This window comes from Ictidomys tridecemlineatus, chromosome 14 (assembly GCF_052094955.1).
Source record: "Ictidomys tridecemlineatus isolate mIctTri1 chromosome 14, mIctTri1.hap1, whole genome shotgun sequence".
NCBI lineage: Eukaryota > Metazoa > Chordata > Mammalia > Rodentia > Sciuridae > Ictidomys > Ictidomys tridecemlineatus.
The window spans coordinates 62365102-62378344 of NC_135490.1; the positions used below are offsets into that span (position 1 = coordinate 62365102).

Sequence of the window (13243 nt, forward strand, 5' to 3'; positions counted from 1 at the left end):
ATTGGATGTCCTGTCTTACTGCCCAGTGCTCGACCCACACTCTGGCACAGATCCCTATAACTCTTCTTCTCATTTTCCCCCTCCCCCTTCTCGCTCACACATACACCACACACACACACACACACACACACACACACACACGGAGGTGGAAAGGGGAGGAGGCCAGATCTAGCAGGATCTGCCTTGACCTTTGACCTCCTTTTAGCCTAATGACATGTACTCCCCGCTGGGCAAGGTCACTGCTCCAGGTCTAGGTCTGCTACCTCCTTGTTTCTGTCTTGTATTCTCCTGCGGTGACCCCAATAGGGCTGTGAGAGTGAGAGCCAACCTCCAGACTGGCCCATCATGTCAGAGGCCAGTGGAAACCTCACAGTGGTGAGCAAAGTTCAATCCAAATCATGGAGCACCAGACATCTCAGGTCACACCACAGGTCAAGGAAAGCCCCATACGCATAGGTCTGCAGGGTGCCTGGGAGGGTTTTGTGGAAAGTGATGGTGTTTGGTTTAGAAGTCTGAGACGAGTTGTAGAGAGGAAAGGTTCTAGCCCGGGGGAACGAGTGGGGAGGCAGAAGAGTCTTGGTTCAGGGCGGGCACTGGGAACACAGGGGGGTCTCAAGCCAGCTCTTCAGCTCACACTGCAAAGGGGGCAGCTGCCTGGCTGAGCATCTGGAGGCGCTAGGGCCTCGCGGAGTGCCGAAGCGGGAGGGGAGAGCGCGGGGGCTGGCGGCGGCGGGAGCAGCACGGCGCCGAGCTGCCTCCATCCATGGCACGGAGTAGCGGCGGCAGCGGCGGCGGCAGGATCCCGGCGCGATCCGCTAGGTCCCAGCCCAACGCTGAGCGAGTGGGAGACGCGCAGCGGCCGGGCTTTCACCGGCCCAGGAGCACTGCCCTGAAACTCGGGCCGCGCCGCCGGGGGCTGCCCGAGCTGCGCTGACAGCCGCGCCCGCGTCCTCCCCGGCGGGGCGCTCGCCGGACATGCCCCCGGGGCGCGGCGGCGGGGACCCCAGGGCTTGCCTCCGCCCAGGGCCCCCCGCCCCGCCCTCGGGCGCCCTGGGCCCCCGCTGAGCACGCCTCCCGCACCGCCGGGTCCCTCCCGCCGGCTCGCAGCTTGGCCCCAGCGCTGTGGGTCCCCGCGGGGCGATGGGTTGATGGGCGCCAGGGGACGCAGGATGCGGGGGGCGCCCGCGCGCCTCCTGCTGCCGCTGCTGCCGTGGCTGTTGCTCCTGGCGCCCGAGACTCAGGGCGCGCCCGGCTGCCCGGTCCCCATCCGCAGCTGCAAGTGCTCGGGGGAGCGGCCCAAGGGACTGAGCGGCGGCACCCCAAACCCGGCACGCAGGAGGGTAGTGTGCGGCGGCGGGGACCTTCCAGAGCCTCCGGAGCCTGGCCTTCTGCCAAACGGCACCGTTACCCTGTGAGTACCCTACACCACTGGCACGAGCCGGGACGAGAGGACAAATGCAGGCCAGACGGGAGGAGGAGAAAGGGGGCCATTCCGCCACTTCAGAGACTCCGGGACAGGCCTATGTCCAAGCGCTGAGCGGGAAAGCTTGGAAAAGTAGGGGGAAAGTTGGAACTTTGGGGCCGCGGAGGGAGGAAGGGGCTTGTGCGGTCAGGTATGCCCCAGAGAGAGGCACCCACCGCAGGTCACCTGCACAGGTGAAGTGGAATGCACGCTTGCAGGACGTCCCTGCCCCTTGTTTCCAGCCCAGGCTAGTGTTAGGGACTTTAGGGACCTGAAGAGGGTGGGGGCCGAGAAAGCTTAGGAAAGATGCCGCCCGCGGCCCAGTAGGTCCTTAAGATCGCAGCCCGTTTGGGGCGGTACTGCAGGAGTCTCCCGGGCTTTGGGGCGGTACTGCCTTCTCACACTGAGGGTACTTGATCCGCTCCCCGGGCCTTCCAGCCCCGCTTCCAGCCCTTTTGCATAGGGCAGGCGGGAGAATACACTCAGAAAATCCGTTCTTGGAATTCGGGCGCTCTGGTCTGAATGAGACCCGGGCGTCCCAATTCCTCTTGGGTCCCTTTCCCATTGAGTGCATATGTGTCGTGAGCTTATGCAGGGTCCTGAGCGCCTGCCTGTTCTTTCCCTTCCCTGGAAATAAATGGAGATTTGGCTGTTTCTGATTGACTTTGCGCAAGGATTAGGAAAAAAGAAGAGGGGAGGCGCATGCCTCCCAGACTCCTGTGATTCCCATCTCAACCAGGGACTCTTGCTTTACCGGCTACAAGCGCCGCTGCTCCACAATGTAAGCCCAAGCCTCTTCAGTGGGATCTTAAGTCCCGGCAACCGCAGGAGTATTTGCGACCCCTTTCCATCTTTGCGATTTCCTGTGCTGACCACGTGCTCATACCTCCACGCAGGCCGTGGAGTTGAGGATTGGTCCGAGGTGCGGTCCCTTGCTTTCCCGTCCTGATCTAGCCTAAAAGTCGCTTCCCCTTTCCTGTCCTCCTGACCCCAGTGGCGACCGTTTCTCCACCACCCCATGCTCGGGAGTTGGGGCTGGCTCCGTCTATTCGATTGTGTCCAGAACAATACAGTAACGCCTCTGGTTGGGTGAGTTCAGAGGCTGTCCGCTTCCTGACAGGACACAACTGGTCAGCCTGTGACGTTGGCCGCCTGGCCTGAGTTTTCCCCAGCTGGGGTGTGTGCATGCGTGTATGCCTTGGGGTGGAGGCAGTGTGTCTGTCCAATCCCAACTCGGGGATATGGCAATGCCAGAAAGGCAATAGTTGCTATATCCCAAACCCGTGGGCACGCAAGAGGGTGGTGTGCGGCTGTGTTTAAGGGTCCGCAGGCCTGGGCATTCACCGGCCCCCTCAGTTCTGGAGAATTGCTTGCTGTGTGGAATAGTTGGGCTGGTCTCAGTGTGAGGCGGAGCTGCACAATGATAATCAGTTCTGAGATTGAGATGGGGGCTGTGCACTAGCTCCTGTGGCTGAATGCACTCACATATGTGGACCTTGTCTCTGTATGCCTGTTGGTGGGGATTAGGGAATCCTAAGACAGCCAAAGCAGAAAGAAAGAGGGGGGAGGTCCAAAGGTGGTTTTGCAGTACATCTTAGAATGATTTGGCAAGTAATGCTTTCCAGCCATGGCTAATTCCCATTGACGCCACTCCAAGGAGAGAGTGGGGCAAACCTTGGTGAGAATATATTGTGACAGAGTGACAGCAGATATGACTCCTAGCATACCTTCCCATCTCCAACCCTCCCCGGAGGAAGGTTCCCCTCTTTCCTCCTAGGACACTGACCTGGCTGGTTGAAGACACTTTTCAAAGGAACAGGGCCCACAAACCTGACTTCACATCCCCACAGGGACAAGGCAGGCAAGGAAATTCCTTGAGAGCCCAATCACCCATCAGCCTGGGTGAGACTGAAACCCCAGCCAGACACATAATCCTGATCCTGGTGGTGCCCTCCTTCCCCCAGCTGCCTTCTGAAGGGAAAAGGGAGGGGGAGGGAGTTCTTCTTCAGCAGAAGTAGGACAAGGATTTTTTCTCTTCTTCTTTTTTCTTTTTCTTAAATTTTTGCTGTACTGGAATTGAACTCAGGGGTGCTCTACCACTGAGCCACATCCCCTGCACCACACCGCCCCCACCTTTTTTAAACTCAGGGGCACTCGACCACTGGGCCACATCCCCAGCCCTATTTTGTATTTTATTTAGAGACAGGGTCTCACGGAGTTGCTTAGTGCCCCTCTTCTGCTGAGGCTGACCTTGAACTAGAGTTCCTCCTGCCTCAGCCTCCTGAGCCACTGGGATTACAGGTGTGCAGCCCTGTGCCAGGTACCAGGATGCAGGCCCTATAGAAGTGAAGGGCTGGGAAGGGGTTGCCACTTCTGCCTGGTAATAAAGCAAAAGACCAAAAAAAAAAAAAAAAAAACCAGCAACAACAACAAAAATCATGGGAGACTCCATCATACTGCCACACCCTCCCAAACTCCTCTAATCTAATTTATTTTCCACACAAAATTTCCCTTTTGCCTTTTAGCTTGTCACCTGGTACAAACAAAAGACATGAGCCAATTAATTGTTTTTGCATTGTGCAGTGTCCTCCCTCCCTAACATCCCCACATTCCAACTTAGGACCCTTTCCTTTCCTCCAGAATGGGCATGCAGGTAGGTCCCAGTCACATCAGTCCTCAGGGACCTCAGGATTCCACCTTGGGAACCCTGACAGACACTTAGTGTTGGGACTCAAAGTGCCAGAGAAGGTCCCGTCTGCAAGGGGGCTGGCTCCCTTCTCAGTTCAGAGAGAGACTGAGGAGTGAACAGTCCTGTTTACCTCCTTGGAAGCCCTTCCTCCACCCTGTTATCTCTACTCTGCCTTCTGTTTTTGTAGACTCCATGCCCCCTCTCCCCAACCCTTTGTTTTTTTTTTTTTTTTTTCTTTCTTTCATGGACTTTCATTTGCAGTTTTCCAGGAAAGTGGAGCTTTTGGCTTCCTTCCTGATCCATCTGTCCCACCCCACCCCCAGTCTCACAGCTCAGTCTGCAGGGCAGCTGTGGGCACAAATGCTCTGGTCCAGAGCAGGAGCCTTCAAGGGCCCCTCCGGAGAGAGATGTCCCAGGGAGAACCTGGCTGTGGATAGGAGCCCACGGTGAGCCTCCCCTGACTCCTGGGCAGCAACTGAGGGCCTGCCCACTGGTTCTCGGCTCTGGAAATTAGGAGGAGGAGGAGAGGGGTCTGAGAATAAGGAATTCCAGGAAAGGACTGATAATAGATAACTCCAGAAGGAAATCTCCTCTGCAGACCTCCCAGGGCATCTGAGCAGCCCCTCAGAAGACGCCAGCCAGTGTCATAAATTCCTACACTGACTGTACTGAAAAGGGTCTTTGAGATAAGCAAGTCCAGCCCCCACATCTTACAGCTTAGCACACTGAGGCTGGAGAGGGACAGGGCCTGAATAATGGTCTCCCAGCTTGCTGGAGTCGGCATCTGACCTAACCCAACCAGTTGGGCTCTCCTGGCTTCCCTGTCAGATGAGGGCCTTGCTCTTCACTTACCTGGACCCGGGACACAAACACTGCTTTAAAATCCCAGATTTTTTCCAGGAGGACCAAAGACCTTTCAACCTGAGACCATTCCAGACTGGGGAGAAGGAGGCAGGCGTGGACAGGGCAGTTCATATTCCCTCAACCTGCTTAGCCTCCCATCGCAGGGGGTTTGCCCGCCCTGGGGAGAAGGGGCAATCTGCCTCAGATGTGCCCAGGGGTGGCTGTGTGTTTTTGCTGGGAGTTCGGTGGTCTTGGTGGGGAAGGATGGGAGACAGGTAAGGAGGCCACTTCATGGCCCTTGTGCAGTGCTCCCACCTCGGGGAGGTGGCTCTTGAGCAGTTCTGTCCTTCTGGACCTCCAGTTCTGGACTGGGACGCAGTCACTGCAGCCACCAGGGTCCAGTTAGGGGAATTGGGGGCAAAGTGTGCCAACGGCCATGCACACAGCCCAGGGGCAGGGGAAAGATGCTGGCTGGAGGGGCGGACCCAGCCATGCTCCCCCACCCCCTTCTCTTCCACCCTCTTTCCCCCATATGGTTCTCATAAGGCCTGGGCTCAGAGACAGCAGCCAGAGGAAGTGGCTGTGTACAGAGAGCTTTTGTGAGAGAGCGGAGGGGGAGGGGGAGAGAGGGAAGAGAAAGAAAAGGGGGAAGAGACTGGAGACAGAGAAGGAGAGGGGAGGCTGGGAGACTCCATCATACTGCCTTACCCTCTTGGGGTGCAGGGACACAGTTCAAGCACCCCAGGTGGGCTCTTAGAGCCCCCTACCCCTTGCCTGTCGGAAGGGAGGGACCCAGAAGGATTCCAAGTATCTCCAGAATCTTCCCATCTATATGCTGGAGGGGCTAGAGGTACCAGCCCAGGCTCTAGGAGTTCTGCCATCTCCTCCTGTGGGGCCTTGGGAACCCCTGCCCTTAGGGCTCCCCCTGCTGTTAGGTTCTGTGATCCCGTCTCAGAGCACTGGGCAGAGAGCAGAGCCCTCTGGGGTTTGCAGGTCCAGTCCTCACTGTAGCAGAGAGGTTGGAGAGGCCATCATGCTGCATTCCAGAGGTGGCACGTAGAATTCAGCTCCCAGAGGGCCCAGGACCCAGGATGGGTTACTTAGGACTGAAATATTCGGAATATGCGCAAGAACCCAGCCAGTCCTCTCATCCCAAGGAAGTCCCTTCCTGCTGGCCGCTGTGGATCGCCCCTCAGTGACTGGTGAGGGGGAGTGGCAACTCTTAGCCCCAGGGTGAGTCTGAGAATATTCCCCCAAGGCATGGGCAAACCAGTGTAATTTGAACCTAACCATAGATTGACCCTTCAATTGGGGGTCATGTTTTTAAAGAGAGAGAGTGTTTCTAAGTTTATCCCACATGGGAGTCATTGGGATTAAGAACTTTTTCTGAAGGAGAAAAAGTTCCAGCTACTTGTGAATGGATCCAGGTCCTTCCACTCAGTGGTGGCTTGGCTGCTCTCTTCACCAAAGCCCAGAGAGGGGAAGAAAGTTCCTTGATGCCACACAGCCTGCTGCAGTACCCCTAACTCTTCTGTCAACCCTGAGGTACAGGCTGCCCAGGGAGGGAAGGGGAAAGGAGAGGAGCAGAGGGAAATGGCCCTGGACTGAGGGACCAGAAGGAAACTCTGGTGACCGCTAGGAAGGGCCGCTGAGAGGGGCTGTTTATTTTCCTTCCCCCAGCCCAGCCGCTGTGTTCTATTTAGAGCTCAGACACTGACAGGACAAAGCTGCCTCCTCCCCTTCCTCCCTCCTGGGGGTGGGGGGGCATCCTTCCCAAACTCCAGAACATTCCTTTGCTTTTAGGACTGGGCTATGGAGAGGGGAGGGCCAGGAGGGAAGAAAGCAGACAGACTGGAGTGAGCTAACCGGGCAGCCTCCCAGGACCCACTCCCCCAGCCTTAGCTCCCATATTCCTCTGGGAGCCTGGGAGGGCCCACATGGGGGATCAAGGGGGTGTGCAAGATGGATGGGGCCAGGTGAGGGGCAGGGGAACCCATCTGTCACCGAGGAGCAGGCAAGGGGGGTGGAGAGGGAGAGTGTGGCCCGTGGAGGGAGCTCCAGCCTGCACCCAGGGGCCAGACATCTTCCAGCTGGAAAGGGAGGGAAGGTCTAAGAGCCCCCTCCTCCCCCTCCCTCCCCTCCCCCTCCAGGGCTCCTGGTCTGGCTGGGAATTGTGTGGGGAGGGAGAAATGCTAGGACTTAGGACTTCAGGAGACTCCAGGATGAGAAGGCTGTCAAAGATGTGGCGGTGGGGGTGGGAGGTCCTGCAGTCCAGACCCTTCTTTACTGAACAGGAAATCCACAGAGAGGGGGCTGACCTGTCCCAGGCCATGCAGTCCGACGTCCGAATCTAGAGCTCAGGGCCCCTGACTGAGAAGTCACCGCTGCAGGTGGAAATAAAGAAGCCACACCAAAAGAAGGACTCACGACTGATGAGATAGGACAGGGACTGGGGCACTCCGAAGCTTCTCAGGTCTGGGGTGGCTTTCCATCCTGACCCCCAAAGGTCCTTCTGCAGCAGGCAGCAGGGGCCCAGAGGCTCATGGCTCTGGAGTTTCAAAGGGTTCAAAAAATAGCATTGGCCCTTTCTTTACTTGAGTCAGGTTGCTGAAACAGAAAAGGTTAGCAGACAAGGAGATCAGGATGTTGCAGTACTGATAAAAGCTAGGTTGCAAGACCTGGCTGAGAGGTTTAGCAGCAAGGGGTTTAATCAGATTTTCCCACCCAGAGCGCATGCTCTACCACACCTGCCCTGGAAGGAGCAGAGCCCACAGCACATGGCTCTACAGGCAGGCGATCCAGCTCCACACTGACCGATCAGAGACATTGTCCCTGGGGACAGAGCAGAGCGGATATACTAATTTCCTCCATGAGGATTACATGAGTCAAGGAAAAGGGGATCCCCCAATAATGACCTAACAAGTACAAGTGACTTAGGGGGACCACTGTACAAAATTGCTGCACAGAGCATTTAAATCAGACTGACCCTGGGATTGTGAGACCTGTGGTCTCTCTACATTGTATATCCAGGTGATTTATCCCCCTCTCCTCAAGGGACTTGGACAACCCAAAACAAATGTGACCCTGAAGGGAGCAGCATCACAAAGGGCTGGACCACCCAGCCAGGCTAGCATGGAAAAGGACGGATGCTCTCTTCCTGGAATGGGGGATGCATAGCTAGTAGGGACTGAAGGTAGAAAGAAACTGTCCCCTGACTCAGGAGAACCTGGAACCCCTTCCCTCCACTCACTCAGCCAGTGCCTACTGTGTGTTCCATCCTCTGCCAGGAAGTGAGAAACCTGCTCCCTGCCCTAATGAGCCCTACAGTCACAGTAGGACCAAGATATAAGCTCACAAAACTGTGCAGGATCAGGGTTCCACATAGAACTTCTAGGGAGGAAAGGTTAGGGATCTAATTTATACATAGGTATTAAAAACGGATCACAGAATGATCCTTTCAGGTGTGTTTATGTCTATATCTGTATGGCTGTATCTATAGCTACTCATGTGTGAGTGGTACTGGTGATTGAAGCCAGGGGTGCTCTATGACTGAGCTACATCTCAGCCCTTTCTGTTTCTCATTTTGAGACAGGGGCATGCCAGTGGCTGAGGCTGGTCTTGAACTTACCAACCTGCCTCAGCCTCCTGAGTAGCTGGAATTACAGGGATGTGCCACCATGCCCAACCAGGTCCATTTATATTTTCAAAGAAGCCTACTGTCTTCACTCACTCCAAAGATTGGCTCCCCAGTGCTGGAATTTTAGGCCACGTGTGGAGGAATTATTTAAGACGGGTTGGGAGTTACTACTGAACTACGGCAAATAGACACACACACACACACACACACACACACACACACAGAGAGAGAGAGAGAGAGAGAGAGAGAGAGAGAGAGAGAGAGAGAGATGCAAATGTGTTCCACCCTCTTGGACACCTCTCCCTCCACCTAGGGAGGTGTGAGTTATGAATGAATGAAAGCTTTGGTGTGGATGGTTACAACAACCTGTATTCCTCATTCTCTAACAAGAGTGCTAGGACACCCCCCCTTGGAGGCACACTCATCACCTTCCACAAACACCTATAACACTTTTTCTTCTGTTTACTCCTCCAGATACCATCTCAAAGCTCAAGGTCAATCCTTCCCATCTAAGCCCCAGTTCCTTGGATCTACCTCCTCCCACCAAGATGGGGTAAAGGTGCCCTTGTAGAGAGGGTAGATAAGAGTAAAGGACGTAAGACCTTCTGAAGAAGCTAGGCTTGAGATAAGGAGACAAGCAGGAGTCGCTGTAAGACTGTTTTTCCTCTTGACCTTATCCTTGACTTTGGGCCCTACCTAGATGGCCCAACTTCTAGGCTGAGTTCAGGGGCATTCTCAGAGCTGGAGAGGAAGCCCCTTCCTGGGTTCTTCTATTACCTGCAGGTATAATAGAAGTTTGGGGCCAATAGTTTGTTTGGGGCCAACTGGATAGGCTTCTAAGCAAGGCAGAGATGGTAGGGAAGTGCAGGAGTAAGCAAGGCAACTTGCATGTCCTCTCAGACACTTCTGTGGCTTGTAGTCAGGCTCAATAGACATGATGGGCAACCTCAAAGGGAAGGGAAACCACAGCAGGGCAGTCTTTAGCCTAAGGGTGTGTGTTGAAGCCGGGCCTTCTGGCATTCCCTTTGGAGATCCCGAACACTTACATTTTAGAAGGAATGATTATTTTGTAGGTCTTTTTGATATCAGCAAGTAGACCAGCACCACCACCCCTCACTGCTCATCTCTCTAAACACCACCAAACCTCCGGCTGGAGGTGGGTGAGCCTTCCCAGGCTTCTGGACCCTCTGCGGCTCTAGAGTCAAACTCCTGAGTGTACATCCCCAGATCCAGAGACACGGTTGTTTCATCTGGTTGGTTTGGGGAGGGGGACTGACATGCACGACTCTTCCTGCACATGTGAGAAACGATTATTGCAGGCGCGTGCTGGCTCCACGCCCCACAGAGCACGCCCACGTGACTCCTGGAGGGTCACCTTTGATGTCGGGTGGTATCTGGTGAGTTCCTGCGGCTGCCCAGAGGCCACAGGGCTTCTCTGTAGACGCCAGCCACTCGCTCCTTTGGCCTCCAGTCTCATTAGTGGTAACTCCGCTTCTCTTCCCTAAAATAGGACCCCAGCCGGCAGACCGTTCAGGAAGGGACTTGGTATGCCCCCTCTGTTTGGCCAGGTTTCAAACTCTGGAGTAGGGAACAGGGGACTCCAGGGACTAACCCTCCTTCCCCTGGAAAACTTGCTTGAGGTTGGGGGTGGAAGGAGGAGGGAGGGCGTGGGGCGGAGGGGGGGGCAGGAGAAACTGAAGCTGCCAGGCTGGGAGAGCCAGGACTCTGTGGGGCCTGCAGGGTTAGTGCGGTTGGAAGGGGACCCGCCAGGCTGGCTCCCTCTGAGGCAGTAAGGCAAGAGGATGGTGCAGGCTGAGGAGGTATTTGTGTGAGGAAATTAAAGAGGATCCATGTTGACACTGTTTCTGGGACAGCTGGGTAGAACTGTGGGACCTAAGCTCTCTCCTTGCTTTTGCCAATTGTGTGACCACCCTGACTGTCTTCTTCCCATGAGACAGCCTCGAGCGGTGGGAACATTTTCCTTCCCACTGGATGAAGCTGGGTGGCATGTGTCCATCTACCCCTCTAATAGCCCTCTAACTGCCAATTTCCCATCTGCCCATAAAATTCCCAGACCCAGGGGCTTGGGGTGTAGCTCAGTGTCGAGCACCTGCCTAGCTTGTTCCAGGCCCTGGATTCCACCCCTAGCGCCACTAAAAAATAAAATCCCCAGATCCACGCACTTGAGAACTTAACCCACAAACACAGAGGTGGCCACTCTCTGGATAAGCCAGGTTTAAAATAAATTTTCTCAAACTGCTCCAGGTGGTAAAGACCAAACGATCCAATTCTGGGTATTTGGGGACTGGCATCAGGTAGCCATCTGCCTGCAGCCTGTCCAGGAGCTAGCATGCAGCTAGACAGGGGCCCACTGGGGAGAAGGATGAAATACTCTTTGCCTCTCTTTATGAGTGGGTCAGAGGGTGGGGTTCAGGGCTATGTATGTCCCTGCAGCAAGAAAAAAATTGCATTTCAAGACTTTCAGAGCTAGATCTGGTCTCTAATTTTTTGTTCTGCCTCCATCCCACCCCACAAAGGCACATGGGCACTTGTGATATGAGTGATCTAAATTGAGATGTGCTGGAGAAGAATACATCCCAGATTACAAAGACTACATACACACAAAAGGGAAAATATCAATAATTTTGTATATTGATTATATATCAAAATATAATATTTTGGATACATTGGATTAAATAAATATTTATTAAAGTTAATTTTTAAAAAAATTTTAGCATTTTTTTTAGTTGTAGTTGAACACAATACCTTTATTTTATTTATTTATTTTTATGCAGTGCTGAGGATTGAACCCAGGGCCTTGCCAGTGCCAGGTGAGCGTTCTACCACTGAGCTACAACCCCAGCCCCTGAGGTTAATTAAATATGACTACACGAAAGTTTAAAATGACATCTACAGCCCACATTGTATTTCTATGGGCCAGCTCTAATTTAAAGGATCTGATCTGAAAGAAGTTAGGACTCATAGCTGAAGGGTCTGAAGAATGCAGGGAGTCCCCACCCCTAAAACCACCTCTGGACTACTCTGAAACCAGAGTCCCAGGTTTTAATCTTGGGGACTTGGAAGTGGGAGAATATTTTTTAGTATTGTTTTTGATTCAATGATCTTTCAAAAAAAAAAAATCTTCCATTAAAAACTCTTGCCGGACACAGTATGACACCCATGTCATCCCAGTGACTCTGAGGCTGAGGCAGGCAGATTGCAACTTTGAGGGCAGCCTCAGCGACTTAGTAAGACCCTGCCTCAAAATAAAAAATAAAAAGGGCTGGGGATGTAGCTCAGCGGTGGAGCGCTCCTAGGTTAAATCCCCAGTACCACCCACAATAAATAAATAAACAAACAAGGGCAGCCACAAGTCTGGAGCCCCCTCACTGCCTTCTTGATATGAATATGCCTTCTTGGTAGATTCATCCACCCACTTTCAGGAAAACTGGGCGAATCTCTTTGACAGCTCCACTTTGCCTGGTCCCTCTCCTCTTCCTTACTCTCTCTCTAGGCTGCCCACTCAAGAGAGGGACTGAACCTCAGGACTTCAGGTCATTTCTCCCTCAGTAAGAGCATAGGAAAGAAGGGAAACCCTTTTGCTGCAGTCCAGGGCAGGCGTGTTTGGGCTGAGAGGCTCATTAAAGCTTTCTAATAAGCAATTAAGTGGAGGGATGAGCCCTTTGGCTGGTCTGGCCCACCCTCCTCCTGGCAGGGAGTCTGGCAGAGAAAGACTGAGTGGGTGGGCGGAGATGACATTGGGGGGGTGCCTATTTCCTCCTCCCTTAAATAAAACTGAATAAACAAACAACTCAGAGGGGGCAGTGGCAAAGGCTGAGGCCAGGGCTTCTTCCAGACCTAGGGCTCTGTCAGCTGTCTGCCAGGTCTGCAGGCAGACTTGGGGAGCAAGGGTACCGTGCAGCCCAGCCATTGGGCACTCAGGCCCTCTGAATTGGGGGCCTTGAGAGTTCAGAGTGGTCATCTATGGACAGGGTCCTCAGCTCTCAGGAGAGTGTGTCAGAGAACCCAAGAAGGGCATCCATCACGTCCAGACCTGCTGGGCTTCTTCCATCTGGAGTCAAGTCCTGTCCCAGTTGATTCCACTCTGATCTGGATGCTGCCGAGAAGGGATAACAGGGGAACTATGGGGTCAAACCTGAGGTTCCAAAGTGGAAAGGGGAATCTGATTTCACACCCACTCAACCTACCTGCACAGAGGGAGTGGAAGGTCCGGTATCTGCCAGGCTCAACTCTAGGGGTCCCCATTTACACAGGATGCAGCACGGCTCTAACAGCGAGCCCAGGACCCCAGGGCATCTGCACTTTCCAGTGTCTGACACCACGTTCTATCTGTGTTCTCCCTGTCCCTTCAGGCTTTTGAGCAACAACAAGATCACTGGGCTCCGCAATGGATCTTTCTTGGGACTGTACCTGCTGGAGAAGTTGTAAGTGCTGGGCATGGTGGGGCAGGCATAGGGGATGCTGGCGCTGGGTGGAAGAGTCACTCTGGGGAGGATAAGGAACGCTGGTGACTGAATGACCCCAGAACCTGCATGGCCTGGTCCTGCCCAGGACTTGACCACAGAGGACCGAGCAGGGCTGGTCTGGTAGA

At 54.3% G+C, this 13243-nt stretch overlaps 1 protein-coding gene across 5 annotated transcripts in view; it reads left to right on the top strand.

Annotated features, from left to right (window-relative positions):
- Window positions 1-726: 726 nt before the first annotated feature.
- Adgra2 (adhesion G protein-coupled receptor A2) overlaps window positions 727-13243 on the top strand; it is a 38284-nt gene continuing 25767 nt past the window's right edge. Inside the window, exons 1-2 of one of the 5 annotated variants that reach the window (XM_040268833.2) lie at window positions 727-1411; window positions 13005-13076. In XM_040268833.2, the coding sequence (XP_040124767.1) occupies window positions 1149-1411; window positions 13005-13076 (335 nt within the window). In that variant the 5' untranslated portion in view covers window positions 727-1148. Of the gene's footprint in view, window positions 1412-4496; window positions 4598-12455; window positions 12516-12838; window positions 12860-13004; window positions 13077-13243 lie in introns of those variants that run through there. The other 4 variants (XM_005338377.5, XM_078031205.1, XM_078031206.1 and 1 more) reach the window with 4 other exon arrangements.